At 40.4% G+C, this 23,691-nt stretch overlaps 1 protein-coding gene and 1 long non-coding RNA gene across 3 annotated transcripts in view; both read left to right on the forward strand.

The window, feature by feature from the left end:
- The window catches only part of LOC138176254 (uncharacterized), a 110,779-nt gene extending 93,279 nt beyond the window's left edge, over window positions 1-17,500 (forward strand). For both annotated transcript variants that reach the window (XR_011172199.1, XR_011172198.1), the window contains 3 exons: window positions 5,296-5,472; window positions 12,694-12,882; window positions 13,345-17,500. This is a non-coding gene — a long non-coding RNA (uncharacterized lncRNA). The remainder of the gene's footprint in view (window positions 1-5,295; window positions 5,473-12,693; window positions 12,883-13,344) is intronic.
- Window positions 17,501-20,077: 2,577 nt separating this feature from the next.
- The window catches only part of DLD (dihydrolipoamide dehydrogenase), a 28,831-nt gene continuing 25,217 nt past the window's right edge, over window positions 20,078-23,691 (forward strand). Inside the window, exons 1-2 of the mRNA XM_069107007.1 lie at window positions 20,078-20,247; window positions 23,183-23,261. Coding sequence (XP_068963108.1) covers window positions 20,209-20,247; window positions 23,183-23,261 — 118 coding nt within the window. The 5' untranslated portion in view covers window positions 20,078-20,208. The remainder of the gene's footprint in view (window positions 20,248-23,182; window positions 23,262-23,691) is intronic.

The following is a 23,691-nucleotide window of genomic DNA, read 5'->3' on the forward strand; positions in this document are numbered from 1 at the left end:
TATGAAGAAGTTAGGAAATTGGTGGGGGGGCCTTAGGTAGGTGTAGTGGGCCTGTTGTTCAGTGGGGCCAGGCCTATGATGAAGTTAGAATATTGGGCCTGGGGGAATCTTTATTAGAATTCTATCAGAACCATACACAATGATAAAGAATCCCTTGCTGTTCTTACAGATACCAGGAATCTCCATAGCTGCCTATATCCACATGTCTTTACAAACTGTCTCTAGAGGGATAAGGCTACATCTTTAATTAAAGTCATTATGTATGGAGCACTGGAGTCTTCTATTCAGTGCTTATGAGTTGCCCATAAGCCTGGGATAGCAGCCTTATAGGCTAATGGTCTGAACTATCTTGATGTCCACCTGCTTTTAATTCTGGGCATCTTATATCATCCTTTTTCACCCCCTCCCCACCATCCTTTTACAGAAACAGCACTAGTGAGAGATCAGAGAGCTATAATTCAGATTGATTGTATAAGACATAATCTTATTTGGCAGCCTTTTGTAAAAGATTGCATCTGCTGTCATAAGTAACCAAAAGTAAGAGAGACTCCCTTTCCCAACAACACCTGCTGGTTACATCAGTATTTATACTAACCAGAGGGAGGAGAAATATCAGGACTCAGATCTGCCCTGTTCCCTAGTACTGCCCTTAGACTCAGGCTCACTGTGCACCTGAAGGCTCCCCTTCTTGGGTTCCCCACTTGCTCTGGCTCTAGAGACTTACTGACTCACTTACTCTCTTCCATACAACCCTTGAATGAAACTTTCAAGATTCTAAATGTATATGCATCTTCAATTTTCCATGAGCTCCCACTCACGTTGCTCTTAAACTTGTTAAGCAACCAATGTACTCTTACTTGTGCCAACTTCTCAGTCAACCTTTGGTCTACATTCCCTTAAGTCAAACATCTCTCTACATTCCCTCATTCCAATCAGACCCCAAGTTCTCTCTTGCTCCTTGCTCTCTCAGGACATTTTCTAAAGGCCGTTCCCATGCCTGGAATGTACTCCCTCCTCACCTCTGCCTCATAGAATCCCTCTCTTCTTGCAAGACGCAACTCAGACATTACCTTCTACACAAAACCTTTCCAGATCTCTCCAACTTCTAGTTCCCTCCCTCCTTACCTATCTTGGGCTTATTTGATATTTATTCTCTACATGTGCTTATATATGTATGCATTATCTCCCTTGATAGGATATCGGTTCCCTGAGAGCAGGGATTTGATTTTTTTGTATTTGTGTCCCTATCACCCAGCACAGTCCCTGGTACACAGTAGGCACTTAATAAATGTTTGTTGATTGGTTACAATGACCAAACAATAGCCTTGAAGTGACTTGTTTTAAAACAGACCTGGTGATTTCTCCCCCTTAGTCTTGCCCCTGCTTATCCCTTTATCTCTTACTCACAGCATCACCAAGTCATGAAACATCTGCCACTTCTGTCATTCTCATTCTGAAGGAAGTTGAATATTGGGACACAAAGAAACATAAGTGATCCAAAGAATAAAAAATTCCTCTAGAAATGTAAGTTCAAATATCAAAGGATGGAATGGAAGTAATAGCAAAGGGAAAAATTCAGTTGGATAATAGCCTCCTTATTATTTCCAATATATTCTATTGCTAATACTTCCTCCACACTGCTTCCAAATTAACATTCCTAAAAGTAAAATCCCCAGACTAAAAATGTCAAAGGAAGCAGCAAATAACAGAATAACTTAAGTCAAATTAGACTTAAGACTGATAAATATGAGGGAAAAAATCCCAAGAGACCTTTATGGAATAATGCAAAGGATAATGAAAAAAAGAATCAGAAAAGATCAAATAAGATATTAATTACAAAATGCTTAGCACAATGCACAGTACATAGTGAGTGCTATATAAAGCTAGCTATTATTATTATCATAATTATACATGTTAACTGAACATACAAAAGCAAAAGTAACTCATATAAACTGATTGATGATGTGAGCAGAAATGGGATAACAATTTATACTATAACAACATAATAAAAATGAAGTTTTGAAAGACTAAGATTTATGATCAGTCCAATAATCAACCATGGACCAAAGGACAAAACCAGAGGACCAAAGATAAACAAGGCTACCAGATAGCTAATCCTTGGCTGTAAAACTTTTATCCCTTGTCTTTCAGGATATCATATTCCAAGCAATTAAAAAAAATATGGTAGCTACTAAGTATTGATACTTACTGAAGCTCCTTCATTTTTTTTAACTCTTTGAACCCTCAAGGTTTCTGGCCAAAACAGAAACAATTCCTATTTTCATTCACTCTGAGTCAACCAGGGAGCAAACAGTGACCAAGTGGGGTTCAGCCTGGGATTGAACATTGGCCAATTGAACAAACCAAGGAAAACTTAGGTGACTGAGGACAGATCTTGATTTTATTTATCCAAGGGATAAACCCCCCAGAAAGGGATAGTAACCTTACAAAGGTAACAACAAATGCAGAAAAAGCTTCAGAGGAAAAAAAAAGTTTTGGCCAGTGGGACTGCAAAAGTGCCTGGAGGCAGGAAAGTAGATAGAGAATAGAATAGGGATGGAGGAAATTGAATGCACTGAAAATTAGAGTGGGCCATACAGAAAACAATGTCTCAACAAAAGAAAAAGAAATATCAAAACAAAATCCCCACATTGAAAAAAAAAGTGTCAAAAAATTGAGAGTTAAGGAAAAACAATCTAAGAGTTATCAGACTATCTGAAAATTGTGATTAAAAAAAAAAAAGTCTTGGGGCCGCTACGTGTACCAGTGAATAGAGCACCGACCCTGGAGTCAGGAGGACCTGAGTTCAAATCCAGCCTCAGACACTTGACACACTTAATAGCTGTGTGACCTTGGGCAAGTCATTTAACCTTAATTGCCCTGCCTGCCCTCCACCCTCCAAAAATAAAAAAAAAAAAGTCTAGATATTGTATGTCAGGAAATTATTAATGAAAATTGCCCAGACTTCTTTGAACCAAAAGACACTGTGAGAATTCACCAGTTATCTTCTGAAAGAAACCCTTAAATCAAAACTCTCAATAATATGATATCTAAACTACAGAGCTTCTTGGTCAAAGAAAAAATATGCAAGAAGCAAAAAAGAAAAAGTTCAAAAAATGAGAGATCCTCAGTAAGTATTACCTAATACTTAGTAGCTAACCATAATTTTTAAAAAAAATTGCTTGGAATATGATATCCTGAAAGACAAGGGATAAAAGTTTTACAGCCAAGGATTACCTATCTGGTGAAAATAAGTATAATCCTAAAATTATTAAATATAAAATTAAATTATATTTATTTATATATTTATAATATATTAATATAATATAAATAAAATATATTTATGTATTATAAATTATATTTATAAAAATATAAAATTAAATAAAAATTATTAAATATAATATTAAAATCCTAAAAAAAACGTTAATAGAATAGAGGATTTTCAAGCATTCCTGATGAAAAGACAATAACTGAGTGAAAATCTGGAAATAAAAATGCCAATACCTAGGGAAACATAGAAAGGTATGCATCTATATAATTGAAAGGAATAGATGAGGATGAATTGTTTACATTTTAATAGAGGGACAAGAGACATACATTTTTGGACATGGCCAATGTGGGAGTTTGTTTTGTTTGACTAGGTTTATTTACTGTGAGGGTTTTGTTTTTGTTTTTGTTTCCCTCTTTCCAGTGATGGGAAGGGAGAAAAAATACTTTGACAACTGAAAAAGTAAAATTTAATTTTAAAATAGGAAAGATAAATAGAAATGAACGAACAAAGAATATGATGGAACCTTAAAGAAAATAACTGCCAAGTTATTATGGTATTTTATGCATTGAAATCATAAAGTTTAATTATATAGAAATAGTTGCAAAGCAAGAGTAATCATTTTCATTTTGTTTATACTCATTAAGAAAACTTTCCTGACATCTTTTTAAGCTGATCAAATTAAATATTTAATACTACCATTCATATTAGCAATAGCTAATATTTATATAGTGTTTTAATGTTCACAGAGCACTTGACATACATTATCTCATTTTGGAATTCTAGAATGACCCTTGTCTTGAGCTGGATGTAGAGAGAATGTACAGTACCAGCAGCTCTTGCTCTGGGATCTTTGACTTTGTTTAAAAATTTTTTTAAACTATATTTCAATATAATTGTAATCCTATATATTTTATTTTATGCATTTTAATTCTGATTATTCTATTATTCCATAGGCTTCACTAAACTACTAATCATAACACAAAATATTAAGTATACCCCTACAGTAGACAAACAATATAAGGATTTCAAATCATTCATAATTCATCAGCATGGGTTATATTATACTTTTTTAGAAAATTGTGTTGTTATTGTGGAAGGCATTGGTTATATCTTTGATAGGCTACATGCAGCACATCTGGAAATCATTTGGATGAAAGAATAAGTTATGTCTAGTGGCATATAATTGATTCTGATTTTGAAAAGACTAAAGAAGCTTAGCATATATCAGGTCACATCACCTGCCAAAGTAGCTGTTAATAATAATAGTAATTTTTTTAAAAAATAGCTAAAATTTATATAGTGCTTACCATGTACCAAGCATCATGCTAAATGCTTCACAATTCTTATCTTATTTGATCTTCACAGTAACCTTTGGAGGTGGGTACTATTATTATTTCCATTTTACAGATGAGGAAAGTGAGGCAGACAGAGTTTATGTGACATGCCCAAGTTCACACAGCTAGTAAGTTTAATGAGGTCACGTTTGAACTTAGGTCTTCCTAATGTCATGCCCAGGGTCAGATTACATAAAGGAAGGAGCTGTCAGTGATATTGTGATAGAGTCATTGCTGCCCAAACACTTTTGGTTCTCTGTGTCCAAAGCCTCAGGCAGGTTATAGCATGGCCCAGTACACACAGTGAAGAGGAAGAAAGAAAGACTCAGGGAAAACCACTGAGGGACAAGAGACTTCCAAAGCTGTTTTTTTCCTCTCCTCTTTCAAAAAAAGCATGTGGGCTATAGCAGAAGAAGGAGCCCTTCTACAAACACTAATTCAAAAGTTGCATTTGTGGCTGTTATTATCTTCTATTTGAAAGCAGCCTCCAAGTGGAGGAGAAGCTGTTAGGATCCTCAGAGCAATTGCATTCATCTCCTATATGCCAGTACTACAACTCAACCACTCTGGCTTCCTTAGTGTAGTGACACCTACTCTTGTTCAGGAAGTGACCAAGGAAAACGGTGTTTGAGACCACAGCAACCCTGACACTTTGTTTTTGTTGTTGTTTTGTGTCTTTTGTTCTTGAAGAAGTCCAATCACCCCAGGAGGGTGATGTCTTAACCTGCAAGTGAATTGGATTTAAGTGAGGAAGAGCTGTGCAAGGACATCAGTCTCACTCTCTCCTCCGGAGTTACTGGGGTCCAGTGTCAAGACGACTGAGGAGACTGATGACCCAGCAACCCCAACATAAGCAGGGTGAGGAAGGTATGTAGCTAGTATGTTATTGCAAATAAACCAACAAAAAACTTCACCTTGAACAAGTTGCTTGAGAAAAATCATCAATTCAGTGATGCCTCCTATTTGCCTTCAGAGGATAGTCTCCCTGCTGTTGCTTTTCTTTGTGCCCCTTTGTACAGTGTCTGGCACATAGTAGATGCTTAACAAAACCAGGAGCAGAGGCCCACCTCCCGCCTCCTTCAGTGTCCCACAGGGGAGGGGAGGGAACAACACTGGGTAAAAAGTCTGTCCATGAAGAGCAAGGTGCCTTTTCTTTAAGCTTGTTTTGTTTAGAAATCTCCTTCACAAATCAGTTTTCTAGATTATATTGAGGGCAAGCTGTGTTACAATGGAACATTAACGGCTTTTCCTTAAGATTCCCACCTTGAAATTCCCTCTTCAAAGCTTCCTAACAACCTCTTGTGGCTTGTCCCAGCATCCTGGGACAGAGGGGAGAAAAAAATGTGACCAACCCAGGCATCTCCTTATATGAGGGTCCACAGTCCAACTGACTGTCCAGAATTCAATGGAACTTCAGACACTGCTGGCAGTGTCTGGGCAGTCCAGGGGTCTCTCAGCTAGGGAGAAAGTAGAAACAGAAAGGTCTGGGGAAGAGAACAAAGAAAAGGGCGTTTTCTTGTTATCCCAGTGGCTAGGAGATCATTAGAGTCCAATTAATATTTGGACCAGAGAGTTTCAGCACCGAATTGTTGAGGTCAGAGTTGGGAGAGCAGGTTCAGATGTGAAAGAATTCACTTAAGACTATTTTCTCCTAATCAAGGGGAGCTTTATTGACGCAAAAGCAGTGGACTAGCAATTTATAGAGGGACAGGGGCTTGTTTTTATAAGGACAGGATAAAGGAGACAAGGGAAAATTTATGACCCAGGATGAGGGAGACAAGGAATTTTGTGGTCCAGGATAAGGGGGAAGTTTTATGGTATTCCGAGATAAGGGGAAGAGATTTTAGGATGCCCAGGCTCAGAAGGGGCCTCACAAAATACTGAAAAAACAACCCTTAATATTAACCCTTAGGGCACTTGTATTCCTATCACTTTTATTAAGGGTATTTGTTCTGTGAAGTCTGGATTCAGTCAAAGGGCTGCACTTGAGGACCTAGAGGGCCGCCTGTGGCCTTGAGGCTGCAGATCCCCACCCCTGGTCTAGGGAGATGCATACTTGGATGGCTATGGTTAATAAGCTTCTTGTGATCCTTTCACAAATCCATGTGATCCTTTGGCACTTGTATTCCTTCTCAGCTCTTCACCCATGATTGCCTCACACAGAGCTCACAAGGTCATACTGTCTCTGTTACCTCTTCATTTAAGATGAGGAAATAATAAACACAACAGAGGCAGAAGAAACAACACTGTTACAAATTCACGAGCCCCGTGTCGGTAGATAATGCATCCCTTCTCCCTACCTTATAGCAGTTCTTCCTCACTCATTACTAGGGAAAAGAGAAAGAATGAGTTCATCTGTTAAAGCGCTTTGTATGCAGACTCAGTTTTGGCTCAGCAACCAATTAAGCCACTTTGATTCCCCGCCTTTGCCGCCCCCCCCTCCCATTAAGAGGACAGAAAAGAGTATAAAGCAGGGAGAAGGCCCCACCACTTCACATGATCACACATTACCAAAAGCAAGTACCCAAGCATACTTGCCCCATGGTTTGGTTCTGAGCAGAGCAGTTTGGGCAGGCTCAAAAGACTGTGTCCTTGTTGTCCAGTCACCCACTCCCCCCACCCCCGAATTACATGTGAACTAGAAGGCCTTTGAAGCCTCTTTCAGATCTGGGTCTATGAATCTAAATCCAATCCACATAGATTTTGCAGGAGCATTCTAAGGAAAAATTTATTGATAGCTGTGGATTCCTCAGAATGACTCAGAGTGCTCCTAGTTCTGCTTCAGACTTCTGAAGCAGCTCACACAGTTCTGCACCAAGTATTTGCAATGTGTGGGTTGCCAAACACACTTGTTTTCACCTGATTTGAAGTGAAGCAATTTGTGTTTTGGAACCTTAGATGTATTGTTACGGCTGCATTACATCAAACAAATAGTCCCGTGAAAGGGTTGTATAAGTTACTAGTGATGCTCTGGAGTAGATTTTTGGAGAAGAGGGGATAACAAGAGTTCTCTGGTTTCTTTGTTCAGCATAAAAGTATTAGTCTTTTCTCATTTTGATGAGAGTTAGTCTTTGTTACTGAGGTTGTATGGAGTAGTAAATCAAATGCTGGGAGTGGACTCAGGTAGACCAGGTTCAAATCCCTGCCTCTGACATTTACTAGCTATGTGACCACAGGCAAGTAGCTTAACCTTTATATGTCTGAGGCTATGTTTGAGATGTATCTTCTAAGACATAGACTGATTACCCTATACCTGGTGAAATGTGTCCCCACCCTAAGAGTTCCCTGAATTAATGAAATCATAGGATCTTCAGTTTAAGGTTGGAAAGGACCTAAGGAATCATCTAAACAACAGCTCATTTTTCAGAATAAGCATGTAGAAGCATATCTGCTAAGTTCTCAGTTGTGTTATATATAGTAAGAAATACTGTTATGGGGGTGGCCAGGTAGCACAGCGAGTAAGAGTACCAGCCCCAGAGTCGGGATAACCTGGGCTCAGACACTTAGCAATAACCCAGAAACACCTGGCCGTGTAACCTTGAGCAAGTTACTTAACCCCAATTGCTTAGGGGTGGACAGGTGGCTCATTGAGTAAGAGCACCTGCCCCAGAGTCGGGATGACCTGGGATCGAATCTGGGCTCAGATGCTCAGCACCACACCCAGAAATAACTGGCCGTGTAACCTTGAGCCAGTTACTTAACCCCAATTGCTTAGAAAATTAAAAAAGTAAAAAGAAAAAAAGAAATACTGTTATGACCATGTGGTATCTTTGTCTGAAGTCTTGGGTTTCACTTGAATCAGAGATGCAGCCATTTATTTATTTATTTTAGAGATAACTTAATCAAAGTCAGAGATTTCCAATTTCATAATATAAGAAAGAAAGGGTTTTGCTGGTATGTGGTTACCAAATTAAGAGCAGGAAAGTCTTTTGATTGATCCAATTAAGAGTGATCCTTTGATCAGTCCAATTAAGAGCAGTATGTCTTTGTTCACCTCTGATCATATTTCAATAGTATTGGGTATATTTCTTCAAAGGTACAATGACATTAACATCAATATTGTTCTTTTTAAGGAATTAAAAAACATCCTAATCCTAAACTTTGTACCTTCTTTTATCTTGCTGTGGAGTTTTGTCCTGTTTTTCATGATTACTATAAAATATAAATGAACATTGCTTGGAGCCTAGAAAATTCCAATTAGGTAAGGGAAATTTTGTTCATTTGGATCCCTCTCTCTAAGCAAGAATAGCTTTGATGTTAATAAATTATATCTGACAGATATTGGCTAAAATTTAAGAGTACAAAGGTTTTCTTCTGCAAATGTGGAATGTCACATTTAGCTACATTACTAGCCAAAATTACTGAATGGCAACATCTTGACCTCCAAGCCAGGAGTACACTAGAGAAAAGGGAGAAGGTTAAGTGAAGTTAAGGATGCCGTTGCTACTGATGTATTAAATTGCTCAGCCTCATACAAGTAACTAGTAACAAATCTGGGTCTGACTCCAAATTCAGTGTAAGAGTGAATGTGGCTCTTCACTTGCTTGGGAGGTTGACAAGGAGGTATGGGTAATTCACTCACGTTGTTTTTTGCCTTTTTTTGGGGGGGGGAGGGCAATTGGGGTTAAGTGACTTGCCCAAGATCACAAGGCTAGTAAGTGTGTCTGTCAAGTGTCTTGAGGCCGGATTTGAACTCAGGTCCTCCTGACTCTAGGGCCGGTGCTCTGTTCACTGCACCACTTAGCCCCCCCGCCTAATTCACTCACCTTGTCCCTGAAGTCTTGTCCAGTTAATTTTTCTAGTTGCATATATCCTTCCTTCTTTTTAGAAAACGCAATTTAAAAAAAAATTGAAACAAATTTGTTTTCTGTGATGCATCTCCCAAACTGTGCTGGGGAGAAGCGGCTTATGTTTTGTGTAAGGGAAGATTAGGAATATCTACAGCCCTGCAATTCAATCAGTCCTGACTTTTATTCCCCCAAATGTCAGGCAGCAGTTTCTCTCTGCCCATCAGAGAAGGATCTGAACAATAGATGCTGGTCCTTTTGAAGCTTTTCTCAGCTTGACCCCTGCTAATGCATTAGAGTTGCTGGGTAATCCAGGCCTATTGTAGAAGTAGAAACTAACTTTTTTCCTTTGGGATGAAAGTCTAATTTGCTCGAACAAAGATCCCTCTCTGAGCTATGAAAAAACCCCTCAAACCACCGCAGATTTGTATATTTACATATTCTTGTATTAGCTTAGTCTTTGCTAGGAGATAGCTAGGTAGTACAGTGGACAGAACACTGAACCAAGACTCAGAAAGACCCGAGTTCAAATGTGGCCTCAGACACTTACTTGGTATCCTATCCTAGGCAAGTCACTTAGCCACTGTTTGCCTCAGTTTCCAAATGTAAAATGGAAATAATAACAGCACCCAGTCCTCAGGGTTGTTGTGAAGATCAAATGAAATAATATTTGTAAATTGCTTAGCCCATAGTAGGCTACATATTAGGTACACTATAAATACCTATTTCCTTCACCCTAGAAGCTATTGACTTGCATATGTGATTGAGGTCTTGGGGCCTAAGTCATGTGAAGTCTAGAGCGCAAAGAGATCTATATGATATCACTATGCAGAAGATAAACTCTGATCAGTGATACCACCATCAGGTAAATCTTCTCTAGAACCATCTGGAAATGATTGGGGAGTTGGGGGTGTGTGGCATGGGGGTGTGATGGGGGCAGCTACATCTCTTGATGACTCACCAGAACCAACAGGTGAAGCAAACGGTACTTCTTTGGCACCACATCTATTGAAGTTGAGTGACCTGGTATTCTTAGGCTTAGTAAAATGCCAGTGAGATAGCTTTGTAAGAGGGTGTTTCCCTTCGGTGGTGATTTATATATGCATTCTAGTTTACTTGGGTATAATGCTAGGGTTTTTACATCTTATGCATTCCTACTTACCATACTTTTCCATTTAAGCTCCTGCGATTATATACTGCTAATCATTCATTCATTCAACAAACATTTTTAAGTACCTGTTCTGCATCAGGCACTGTTCTAAGTACTAAAGATGCAAAAACAAAACAGTTCCTGTCCTGCATCCCTAAAATCAAAGATGAAGTCAAGGATGCAGTCCCAGCATCAAAGAACTTACATTATCTTGGGGGAAACAAAGATAAGCAAATAGAAAAACATGCAGATTTCATATAAATTTAAATTACGTGCTGCCCCTGTAAGATATATGTCCCCCAAGGTTGTCTAAATGTGGCTTGTGAGAGGCATTGATGCATATCTGTAGGATCTTAGCTGACCCTTTCCTAGGAGCACTTTGATTCCAGTTTTGGGGAGAGCATGAGATGTTACCATAAGGCTGGCTACTGCTTTGTTTTCTAATCTCTGAGATGAGAACTAGACCACAATTATGCCCATCTGCCCCCGAAATACTGTTGCTCTAGGGGTACAATAGGTTCAAAACAAAAAAAGCTGCCTCTCTGGCTATAATCTCTTAAGGAGAAGGGGTTAGTCCAATACTATGTGGCTCAATAAATCCTGATTATATTGATTGATTATATCACACTAAGGAAATCATTATCTTTTTTAATCAGAACCAATAGCTTCTACCTTAACTATCTATATTCCAAATATAACCTGTGGGAAATGTTTGCCTTTAATTCTCCTAGTCACCATTCCCCCTTTAGCAGCAAGGACATTAGGACTAATGAGATGATTAAACACTGCCACCTTCTGGTTACATTGGTGTTTGTCCTTCATTCTTTTTTTTTTTTTTTTTTGGAGTGGGGAAGGCAGGGCAATTGGGGTTGTGACTTGTCTAAGGTCACACAGCTAGTAAGTGTTGAGTGTCTGAGGCTGAATTTGAACTCAGGTTCTCCTGACTTCAGGGCTGGTGCTCTATTAACTGTGTCACCTAGCTGCCCCTGTACTTCATTCTTTTTTTTTTTTTTTTGCTTTTTGGAGTGCAATTGGGGTTAAGCAACTTGCCCAAGGTCACACGGCTAGTTTTTTTTGAGTGTGTGTTAAGTGTCTGAGGCCGAACTTGAACCCAGGTCCTCCTGACTCCAGGGCTGGTGCTCTGTTCACTGTGCTGCCTAGCCACCCCATCCCTGTCCTTCATTCTTTTTTTTTTTTTAAGCAATTGGGGTTAAGTAACTTGCTCAAGGTTACACTGCCAGTTATTTTTTGTGTGGGTGCCAAGTATCTGAGGCAGGAACAGATCTTGGGTCTCCTGCCTCCAGGGCCAGCGCTCTTACTCACTGTGCCACCTGGCCATCCCTTCCTCCCTTCCTTCCTTACTTCTTTTCTTTCCCTCCTTTCCTCTTCCCTCTTTCCCTTCCTTTGCTTCTTCCCTTTCTTCTTTCCCTTCTCCCTCCCTTCTTTCACTTATTTATTCCCTTCTGCCCATATCTTCTTTCCTCCTTCTTTATTCTCCTCCTTCCCTTTTACCTACCTACTGTGGGCAAATCACTTTACATTTTTGTGTTTCAGTTTCCTCATCTGTAAAATGGTAATAATAACATCTTTATGTCACAGGGTTGTTGTTGGGTTCAAATCAGACAATGTGTATAGAGCACTTTGCAAGCCTTAAAACTTAGATAATTAAATGAATCTCTGATCTCGTTAATTTGGAAGTCAGCAACGTGGACTATAATTCATTAATTCCTTCCCTATTCTGTGGGACTCTTCACCTCCCGAAAGCTCACCAGAGGAGGTCCACCCTACATGCAGGTAGCTTTCTTCTCTTTCTTCTGACATTGTAAAGCACCAAGGGAGCACTCAGGTTGTCGTTGCCTCCCAGCCCATCTTCTTGCCTGCAAGCAACTCCTTTCTTTATTTCTGCTCTTTGGTTACATGTGATCATACATGTGATCACATCCACCTTGTGTCTTTTCATTGCCTTCCATGTGATACTTATTTTTAGCTTTTCATAGGGAGTAGTGTTTCATGGCTCACTAACATATAACAGCACTAGTAAAATGTTAGTTTTGGGGAGGAGGGAAAGGAGCCTTTGCTTTTATGGGAAGCCTGGGATCAGTAAATAAGCTTTGTAATTCCTCAAAGTAAGCCTTTCCTTCTTCTGTTCAGCTTTGTACTGAGGTCTCCCATGGCATCCAGGGCCATCTCCACTTGTCTTGATCTATATCTTGCAACTGGACCCAACTGGCTTCAAGGGAGAAAGTGAGGCTGGTGACTTTACACAACCACTTCTAAGTCATGGCATCACCTTCCTGATGTCTTCAAGAATGAAGGACAAACAACAACCATTGAGTACCTGTGAGTAGTACAAGTTGTCCCATTAGGGACCCAACTGGTAACTTCCATTTGGGCAACACAGCTCCTCTCCTCCCCTCCCCTCCCTCCCTCCCCTCCCCTTCCTTCCCCTCTCCTCCTCCCCTCCCCCCCTTCCCCTCCCCTCCCCTCTCCTCTGCTTCCACATAGAGTATCATGCCCTTACCTATAGGTGCTCTGCCTACCGGAATGTAATTTTGAAACCTTCCAAGATATTTTGGGGTTTATGGGCTAGATTTCCTTCTTAAGGACCGTACCTTAAGCACAATTCACTCTATCTCTCATTGACTGTCCAGCAGTAGGTCCCAGCCCAAGCACCAGTTAGTGGTCATTATTTGGGCCCTTATGGCTCTGCATAAATGTAAATAGTAACTGTTTCTGTTCTGGCCAGACATCCTGAGGATCTTCCCCAACCAGACTGATTTTCTTTTTTTTTTTTTTAACTAGATCAAAGAGGCCATTCTTTGCTTCATTTCTTATTTAGCCTTAATCACTGAATGGATGTTGTCTCAGTCAAACTGAGACCTGGGAAAGACCTTACCTTAAAGAGATCAAGTTCTTCCACTGCGCCTGAGGCCAACCTCCTCCTCCTCATCATCATCATCAACAACAACTTTGGGCTCTCTGTATTTTCTCTTCTAGGTGTCATACACACTGAAGGCACACACATGCACACACACACATTGTACAAGCTCTTTATGGTGTTCAGTTCATCCAAATGCATGTTGAAATTCAGCAATGGACATTCTTTATCCACTTGGTTTTTCCTGTGTGGATGGAAAGGCCAGACTTCTTTAAGTGATTATAGATCTCTTCTATCAAAGTTTCTGAGGCTTGATGCAACTAGCACAGTGTTTTTCACAAAGAGGAGCATCTGTAGGACCTCACCATCCACAGGAAATCTCTCTCTCTGACCTGGATTCTTCACTCTTCGATCACAGTGGTAAATACCTTTGGAAAACACAACATCTACCTGATACATACTTTGATGGATGTTTATTATCAGAGGCTCAATGAATAAGATTATCTCTTTTGTTATATCTTCTAAGAAATCTTGAATGAGCTTGATATGTGGATGCAATATACACCAGGGGAATGATATAAAATCTTTGCCTGTCTTAGAGGCCTTCATGGAAGGGCTGCCCCTTTCTTCCACAGAGGCTAAATAAGGCCTCTCATCCTCATCCAGTGAATCAGAGTTATCACTAAGTCAACAAAGGGGACTCCTTTCTTTCGGGTAAATATACATCCACTACACTTATATAGCAACAATTTCATCTTCCTCATGCTCTTAGAAAGCAAGACACCCTAATGGTACCACTTTCTGGGAAGAAGTTCCTAAATGATCCCAAAGAAAAGGAAGTCTGCCAATTGATGGAGACTTGAGCTACTTTTCCAGGGTATGTGGAACAATCCGAAGGGGCAAGGCCTTTGAATCTAAGGGGAAGGAATAAGGAAAGGCTGGAGAGGATCAGCTAGAACTATTTCCAAAAATGATTGATTCTTATCAGATAAATCTTCCTGAAGACTGGATCCAAGAAACCACTGAACAAGAGATCCTTTCCCCTTTTCAGGGTCGTGCTGATTTGTTACAAATATATCTTCTGGGAGCTGGACACCTGATGTAGGCAGTCAGATTCATAATGATGGAGCTGCTCAACAGTAGAAGTAAAAGTCTTTCCTTGAGCTAAGAGAGTTCAGTTTTGCCAGTTGGGAACATGTTGGAGGCCACTTTGATCACTAATAGTTGGCTTGTCCTTACTGACATAGCACAGCACAGTATGGTATCACTAACCAATATACATTGGTTGTGATATAACTTGGTGGAGAAAATTGAAATCAATCACAACCTATCCATATATGGCTATCTAATTTCCCCAAGAAATTCTCATGCAAAAATCAGAAATAAGGAGGGGCAGAGTCAAGATGGCGGAGTAGAAACAGGACTTCCAAGGGGCTCTGGCTTCCACCTTCCCCAATTCATGTAAAGGGGACTCTGAACAAACTTTGGAGCTACAGAACCCACAAAATGATGCAGAGAAGCTAACCTTCCATTGAGGACAGCTGGCAGGCTGGCAGGAATTGGCCAGCACAGCGCTCTGGGAGCGGACCCCAGCCCCGCATGAGCCAGAGGCTGCTTGAGCCGTAGGTTTTAGCCCCAGGGTGGGCCTGACCAACCACTGGCTGGAGGGACTTCGGATCACCAGCAGCTATGGTGGTTTCCAGAATTATCAACACATAGATGCTAAGGACAAAGTGAGAGGTCAGTGCAGTATGGACTTTGGGATCCAGTAGTTGGAAATGTGTTGGCCTTTGCCCCTGGTGCAAGAAACCGCTGAGGCGCCATGGCTGTGCAGCTGCCCCCATCTGGCAGCTTCAGCTCCTGGCCTGCAGAGTGTAGGGGGACCAAGCAACCAGTTTGAGGGGTAATCGCTCTTGCTTTAACCTGCTTGGATCTGGATTGCAGTCTAGGATGGAGGTCCTGGGGTGTGTGACCAGCATGCCAGAGTGCATGGAAGCTTCAGAGAGGGCACCCAACTAATACCTTCGGCAGCTGAGAAAACCCCAGCATTTAGGACAAAGCTCCCCTGTCTGGAGGCAGAGTCCTACTGTGGCAAAAAGTCCAGGCATCAAGTGATTGAGTGGTGACATGAGCAGGCAGAGGAAGCAAAATAAAGAGAGCAACCCAATAAGAGAAGTGGAGGAAAAATTGGGAAGAGAAATGAGAACACTACAAGAAAATTATGAAATGAGAGTCAACAGCCTGACTAAGGAAAATAACACCTTAAAAAGTAGACCAACTCAAATGGCAAAAGAGGCTCAAAAAGGCAATGAGGAGAAGAATGCCTTAAAAAGCCAAATTTGCCAGATGGAAAAAGAATCTCAAAAGCTCACTGAGGAGAATCATTCCTTCAGAATTAGATTGGAGCAAATGGAAGCTATATTTATATTCCAATATAAATGGAAGTATATATTTTGGTATATATATACCAAATAGGCTATCTCACCCTACAGGACTCTATGAGAAATCAAGCTGCTGTTAAACAGATGCAAATAAATGAAAGAATAGAAGGCAATATGAAATATCTCATTGGAAAAACCACTGACCTGGAAAATAGATCCAGGAGAGAGAATTTAAAAATTATTGGACTACTTGAAAGCCATGATCAAAGAAAGAACCTAGAAATCATCCTCCAAGAAATTCTCAAGGAAAACTTCCCTGATGTTTTAGAACCAGAGGGCAAAATAGAGGTTGAAAGAATCCACCTATCATCTCCTAAAAAAAAGATCCCAAAAAGAAAACTCCTAGGAATATTATAGCCAGATTCTGGAATTCCCAGATCAAGGAGAGAATATTACAAGCAGCCAGGAAGAAACAATTTGAATATTGTGGAAACACAATCAGGATGACACTGGATCTGGCAGCTTCTACACTAAGGGATTGAAGGGCTTGGAATATGATATTCTGGAGGTCAAAGGAGCTGGCATTAAAACCAAGAATCACCTACCCAGCAAAACTGAGTATCATGTTTCAGGGGAAAATATGGTCATTCAGTGGAATAGAGGACTTTCAAGCATTCTTGATGAAGAAACCATAGTTGAATAGAAAATTTGACATTCAGATACAAGAAGCAAGAGAAGCATGAGAATGTAAACAGGGAAAATAAATCATAAGGAACTTATCAAAGTTGAACTATTAACATTCCTACATGGAAAAACAATAATTGTAACTGATGAAACTTTTCTCAGTATGAAAATAGTTGAAGGGAAAAGAAATATATACTTAAAAGGTGATACTTAAAGATGATACTTAAAAGGTGAAATTAAGAGGTGAGAGAGGAATATAATAAGAGGAGATGGAGAGAGACAGAATGGGGTAAACAATCTCATATAGAAGAGGCAAGGGAAAATGGTTACAATAGAGGGGAAGAATAGGAAGGCAAAAGGGAAAGGGAATTATTTTCATTGAATTTGGCTTAGGGAGGGAATGGCATAAACACTAAATAGGGTATCTCACCCTACAGGAGAGCAGGGGGGAAGGGGATGAAAGGGGGGATGATGGAAGGGAGGGAAGGCTGGGGGAGAGGGAAGTTGGAAGCACCCATTTTTGAAAAAGGACAAGATCAAAGTAGAGAATAGAATAAGTAGGAAGTCGGATAGGAGGGAGGGAAATATAGTCAGTCTCTTACAATATATCTACTATGGTAATGTTTTGCATAGCTACACATGTACAACCTATACTGAATTGCTTATCTTCCCAGTAAGGGTGGAAGACAAGGGAGGAAAGGAATGAATCTGGAATTCAAAGTCTTAAAATCAAATGTTTAAATATATACATATATATGTGTGTGTGTATACTATTATTAATACTATTTTACATGTAATTGGGAAATAAGATATAAAGGGACTGGGACATAGAGATCCACCATGCCCTATTCGAAAAGTCGAAGGGGGTATGGGAGAAGATATGGGAGAGAGCAGATTGGAGGAGGGGATATCCTGTGGGACTGCTATTTTGGGGCGGTGGGTAGGGGAAAAACGGGGAGAAAATTTGTAACTCAAAATCTGGCAGAAATGAATGATGTAAACCAGAAGTTAATAAAGGATTTGAAAAAAAAATCATAAAAATAAAGTAAAGGTACTTTTGGGGGCTGGGATGGGGTAGAGGAAGTAGCCTAGTTTCTTTTCTCCTTTTTAAATGTTTTATTGATTTTTTTTCTTACATCACTGTCACTTCCCTGCATGTAGAATCTTCCATTGTAACATAGCAGGACAGTTTAGCTAAACAATTCAACACATAAGCCAAGTCTGACAAGGTATCCCTCATTCTACATTTATAATCCACCCCTTCTTGGCATTCTTCATGGGTCCTCTGAAATCATGATTGGTTACTACATTGATAAGAGTTCTGATAAGAAATCTTCTAATGTCATTTGCCTAAAAGTACTTTTTAGACAAAACCGTTTTTAAAACTGTCATATATTACATATTAAGGTACTTTTAGCATGTTTTAAGATTATTCTGAATAGGGGTGGCCAGGTGGTGCAGTGAGTAAGAGTGCCGGTCCCGGAGTCGGGAGATCCAGGATCGGTTCTGGTCTCAGATACTTAGCACCCACACAAAATAACTGGCTGTGTAACCTTGAGCAAGTTACCTAACCCAAATTGCTCAAAAAAAAAAAAGATTATTTTGAATAACAACTATTTTTATCCCTTCCCATCATTCCCATCTTAGAACAACTTTTCTGAGAACAGTCGTTAAATCAGTATTATCTTTGCTTCTGGAAAGAAGGACATTTACCATCTCTGTAACTCCCTAGACCAAAACTTCCTTCCCTGGTTACCATCCCCCTATAAGTACTGTCTCTTCCCATGAGAAAATAAAGTCCTTCTGGGCAGGACTCTTTCATTTTGATATTTATATCCTCAGTGTCTAGCACAGACCTTGGTAGGTGCTTGATAAATGTTTTTTTTTTTTTATTCAGTCAGTCAAAGATGGAAGATGCCAGCCCCTGTAAACTGGAGCTGAATAGTTGGGATATCTTTATATCAAGCATTATTCATTTTATGTACATGTAAAGCCAGAGATGACCCTAGGAAAAATTGAAATTTAGGTGACATTTATATTTCTCACCTCACCTATTTTTTTTCTATTCATTCAAATTAATCCCAGGGACTGACCTTCCCCCTTTTGCCTAACCCCCTTGCTCCCTTTTCTAACCTAACCCGTTCTTGTCTCATAGTGCATTTGGGAAGGCCAGGCAACATGAAGACCCCTCACTGTGGCAGCTGGGGGAACCCTTCCTGTTGCCTTTTCTTCTCACTTCCATCCTTGGTCAGGGACACCCAGAACCCATCTGAGATGCTTGAATGTGCACAAACATGGATGAGATGGAAATCACCAACTCTATTACTTCTGATTAAATGGAGGACCAACAAGGATTACCATCTGCCCTGATGCTGCTTCCTAAATTCCTCTAGAGCTTTCTATCTGCCCTGGTTCTACTACCCTGGCACTGTCTTCTGACCCTCTGATAGAACCTAAGGATCCCTTGGCCTTGCTACTCATCAGGTGTGGCAACGTTGCTATTGACATATAGCAGCTGACCTTTCTTTGATGTTTTGTCTTTTCCAGTGACAGTGAGTTCCTTTACAGCAGGAACCAAATAGCTTTTCTGTTTTTATTTCCAGTGCTTAGTACAACCTTCTGCATATAGAAAGTTGCTTAGGAGATTTTATTCCCCATTTTTCTCATTCCCATTTTTCCCATTCCCCCCCCCTCCCCATTCCCATTAGAAATCCCCATTTCCTGGGGCGGCCAGGTAGCACAGCGAGTAAGAGCACCGGCTCCAGTGTTGAGAAGACCTGGAGATCGAATCCCGGGCTCAGACACTTAGCACCCACCCAGAAACACCTGGCCGTGTAACCTTGAGCAAGTTACTTAACCCCAATTGCTTAGGGGCGGCCAGGTGGCTCAGCGAATAAAAGCACCGGCTCCACTGTTGGGACGACCTGGAGATCGAATCCCGGGCTCAGACACTCAGCACCACACCCAGAAATAACTGGCCGTGTAACCTTGAGCAAGTTACTTAACCCCGATTGCTTTAAAATAAATAAATAAATGGCTAGGGGGTCAGCTCTCCATCTACTACACCCCCTGCTTCTCAAGGGAACGAGAAGGCGGTGAAACCTGTAAAGCAAAGGTCTGATTTTATCTTTTCTTATCTCCTATTGTCAGTTTCTTTGTTTTCAGGACCGTTTCACACTCGTAGCAATATCGAGAACTTTTGCTCAGGGAAGAGAGTGAAGGGAATAACATTTATGTAGTGCACGCTACTTGCCGGCCCGGGCTAGGCGTTTTACAGATATTACATCCTTTGATTAGGTGGGTTGTATCTACTGATATTTACTGCGTTAGAAATTAAAACATCTTACTTTCATCTGAACTCAGGAAGATGGCTTCCTGGCTGCGGGCCCGGCACTCTTTCCCTACCTTGGAAAGGGAGTTATTAACTAAATAGAGAAGAGGTTAGAGTAAGTTCCAAGGTACCCCTTTAAAACTCCAGCCTAGCCCCGAAGAGTGAGCGGCTCCTTTAAGAACCCTTAGCTCCACCCCCTCCCCGGGACGCGCCGGGTCTCGGAGGACCTCACGCCTTCGACAGCCGGGGCGTCTCAGCCAATCCCAGAGCTCTCCGCTGGCCATCGGGATAGGTGTCGGGTGCGCAGGCGCAGCGCCCTGAGTCCTTGGCGCTGTGGAGGAAGCTTTTGGCGGAGGTGAAAGCTCACGGCGGCGGGGTCATCCAACAGAAAAATGCAGAGTTGGAGCCGTGTGTCCTGTGCCCTGGCCAAGGTAAGGGACAGCATCACCGTTCGGGGTGGGGGTTGTCGGGACGATGTCGAACCTGCGGGGACAGGCCGGCAAGCTAACGGGACTAGGCCCCAAGCCTGAAGGGGCAGGGTCGCGGCCTGGGCTGGTCTCTCCCCCTGCGCTGCGTAACGGGGGGGGGGGGGGGGAAGAATACTGTCTTTGGCCTGGTTGCCCTAGGCCCTGCTCCCGGCCTGTTGGGGGTCACCCTCACTCTCCTTCTCCTGGCCTTGCCCTAAGGTGAGCCCGAGGCGGGGAAACGAGGGTACCTTCCTCCGTGCCGCCCGGACCCCCGATGCCGCTCTCACCTGCCACTCTCTTCTCCCCCTTTAAATGTCCCCGTGTCCAGGGAAGCCAGACTCCCAGCTTTGGGGCCGGTCAGCCGGGACCCAGAATAGCTCTTCTTAGGCTGGGAGAGTAAGCACTCTCCTCTGTAAGACTCAGGAAACCCTCTTCACAAAGGTGGAAGCGGAGGCGGTTCCGGGGATTGGCCTGAGTTCCCTCCTGGTTTCCCAAGCTAGTAAGGATTTTCAGCAGGCTGGAAGCTTAGACCGTGCCACACTCCGAGCCCTTCATACATTAATGTTTCTGTACCTGCTGCCCGTAACTAAGATTACAAGCCTTGGTTTGCTTTCCTTGCCCATCTTTATCAAGACTTGGACCTTTTCCCCTGGGTAGACCGAGTTGCATGCTAGGTTGTAAGCTCCTTGAGGACAGGGGCCATTTTTTGCCTTTTTTAAATTTTTTAGCTCCAGCGCTTAGTACAGTACCTGGCACATAATAGGCATTTAATGAATGCTTATCGAATTGAACTGGTAGAATTATTAAACTGACCATATTAATCTTAGGCATAGTTTTAGAGGTAACAGTAGAGATCCCAGGGTCTCACTACTGGTTGGCATCTCAGATGTCTAGCCCCCTAGAAGTACACAACAGTCTCAACAAATAGACCTCTGCTTGAGAGACTTATATTTCTTTCCACTCCATCTTCCTAATGAAGAAGCTGAGGTCCAGAGAGGTTGTTTTTTTTTTTTTCTCAGATCCATGTGTTTACCTTTGTCATAAGTTATATTTTGGATAGAGAGATTATTGTTAAAATTTTTTGTTCTGGGTCTAACTCTCACTTGCTAAATGATAAGGGCCACTTGCTTGATCTCCTTGTGCCTCAGTGTCCACATTCATAAAATACTAACACATCTTAAAAAGAATGTTTTGAAAGTTATCATACAATTTGTCAGTTCTGTAATGCCTTCTGAAGAGTTGTGTCCTAGAAATGTAAAATTTAACTTATTTTTTTATTAGATTATTTCAAATCAATACAACCATATTTCATTACTTTCCACCTTTTTTATGCTTCTTGCAAACCATGCTACAACCTTTTCCCCTCAACAACCGTCCTCCTCCCCCACCTTCAGGATCTTTTTTTCCATCTTATGCTACTTTCATAGGCCTTTTACTTCGCTTGGGTTATCTTCCTTATATTTGAAATGTCTTTCCTCTTTACAGGTTCAATTTATTACTGGTCCTTTAAAATGAAATTTAGTCACTTCTTCCATTAGGTATTTTGGAGCAGGGATTGTTTAATTCGTTGTATTTTGTATCCCCATCTCCCAGTACAGTACCTGACATAGTAGACACTGTTGAATGCTTAATTGATGGACTGATAAATCCTGTATCCTCTGCCCTCTACCATAGATCTTCCTCCTGATTCACATATCTCTTTGTTTTGCCACTCTTTAATAACCTGTTAAAAGTAACATTGTATTATAGTCATGTTTCTTAACCTAGACTGAAAACTCCATGAAGGTAGGAACTATATTTTATTGAAACTTGTAGAGATTTCCCCTGGGGTTTAGTATAGTGCTTTACACAAAATTTGAACTTAATGTTTGTTCCATAGCCAGTTAACCAAGAAATATCTTCATGGGACATTCTCAGCAAATATTTGCAGATTGTGTATGAATGACGTATTTAGGGAGAGAAGTAAAAAATACAAAAGGGGTAGGGCACATTATAAAATTATTCAGGTAAGTGATAAATTAGAGCTTAAAAAATTAGATAAATGAATTATTTTAAATAAAGGGATTTTGACTGCATTATAAGGACATTTAGCTGTACTTCCTGAAATTTTGCAAGTTAGTAAACAAGTGTCTACTTTGTGCAAACAAACCATTCTAGGCATGTTAGATACAAAGGTAAACACATTCTTACACTTAAGGAGCTTCTGATAAATCTATACAGAATAAATACAAAGTAATTAAAACTCTCATTTGAGAAATTCAGTGTCTTTCTTTGATAGCATCGAATGGAGTCTGTTCTTCATAGTAAAAGACTATAGTGTGATAAACTGATGATAGACTTTTAGAAACTTGGAAGCCATATATTAATGCTAATAAACTGTTGGTGTGATAGTCTTTTGGGGGATAAATTAAAAAAATTTTTTTAAATTTAACTTGGAAGCTGAAAAAGATGACAGGAAGGAAAATGTATTATCTTTACAGTTTATAATGATTTACTGTTTAAAACAGAACAATACTTCAAATCTAGAATACATGTTCTGACCTTCTTGGCATATGAATGTGCATTATATATAGTTTGTTTTTCTTTCATAGAGTGTAATAAATTCAATATGTTATTTTCAAAGCTATTCTGCTTGTCTCTTTCTTGCTGATTTTTCCTGCTTTTTTTTTCTGAATATTTAAAAGAAATACTTCAGTGACCCTTTTTTCTTTTCAAAAATTTTGATTACCCTACTTGTCCTTTACATTACAATGGAAATTACATTACTATGCAATTAGAAATAAATTAGCAACCAGTGATTGATAAGTTTATTGTGTAAGTAATCTTACCAACCTTGAACTGTGTTTGAGATAAATATTTACATACTGTGAAACTCATTTTTGCTTTTTCTGTCTTCAAGAGAGGCCATTTCAGTAGAATGCCTCATGGCTTACAGGGGATTTCTGCAATTCCTTTGAGGACTTATGCAGATCAACCAAGTAAGTGCTTTTTCTGGTAAATTCATTTCATGTCAGATTGATAGTTTCCTTATGTTCTAAAAAAAAGAAGAAATAATATGATTATTAGCAAAGCAATAAATCTGTGACATAGAGTTGACTATTTCATAGTGTTCAGGGTATTGAAATTAAGTTATTAAACACGTACTGAACATAAGCAGGTGATACAGAAATGGATATTATAAGATAATAGAGCACTGGTCCTAGAGTCAGGAGGACCTGCGTTCAAATCTGGCCTTAGACACTTAACACTTAGCTGTGTGACCTTGGGCAGGTCACTTAACCCCAGTTGCCCTGCCTCCCCCCTCCAAAAAAGCAAAAAAAAAAAAAAGAAAGAAAGATAGAACATAGTTGTTTATCCATCAGGATGATTTTGGGGCCTCCTGGGCTTTTAGAGGGCAATGGTTTTTTT

The sequence above is a fragment of the Petaurus breviceps genome, unplaced genomic scaffold, assembly GCF_028583685.1.
Source record: "Petaurus breviceps papuanus isolate PSGF00001 unplaced genomic scaffold, PetGlider_PUasm1.0 84, whole genome shotgun sequence".
Taxonomy (NCBI): domain Eukaryota; kingdom Metazoa; phylum Chordata; class Mammalia; order Diprotodontia; family Petauridae; genus Petaurus; species Petaurus breviceps.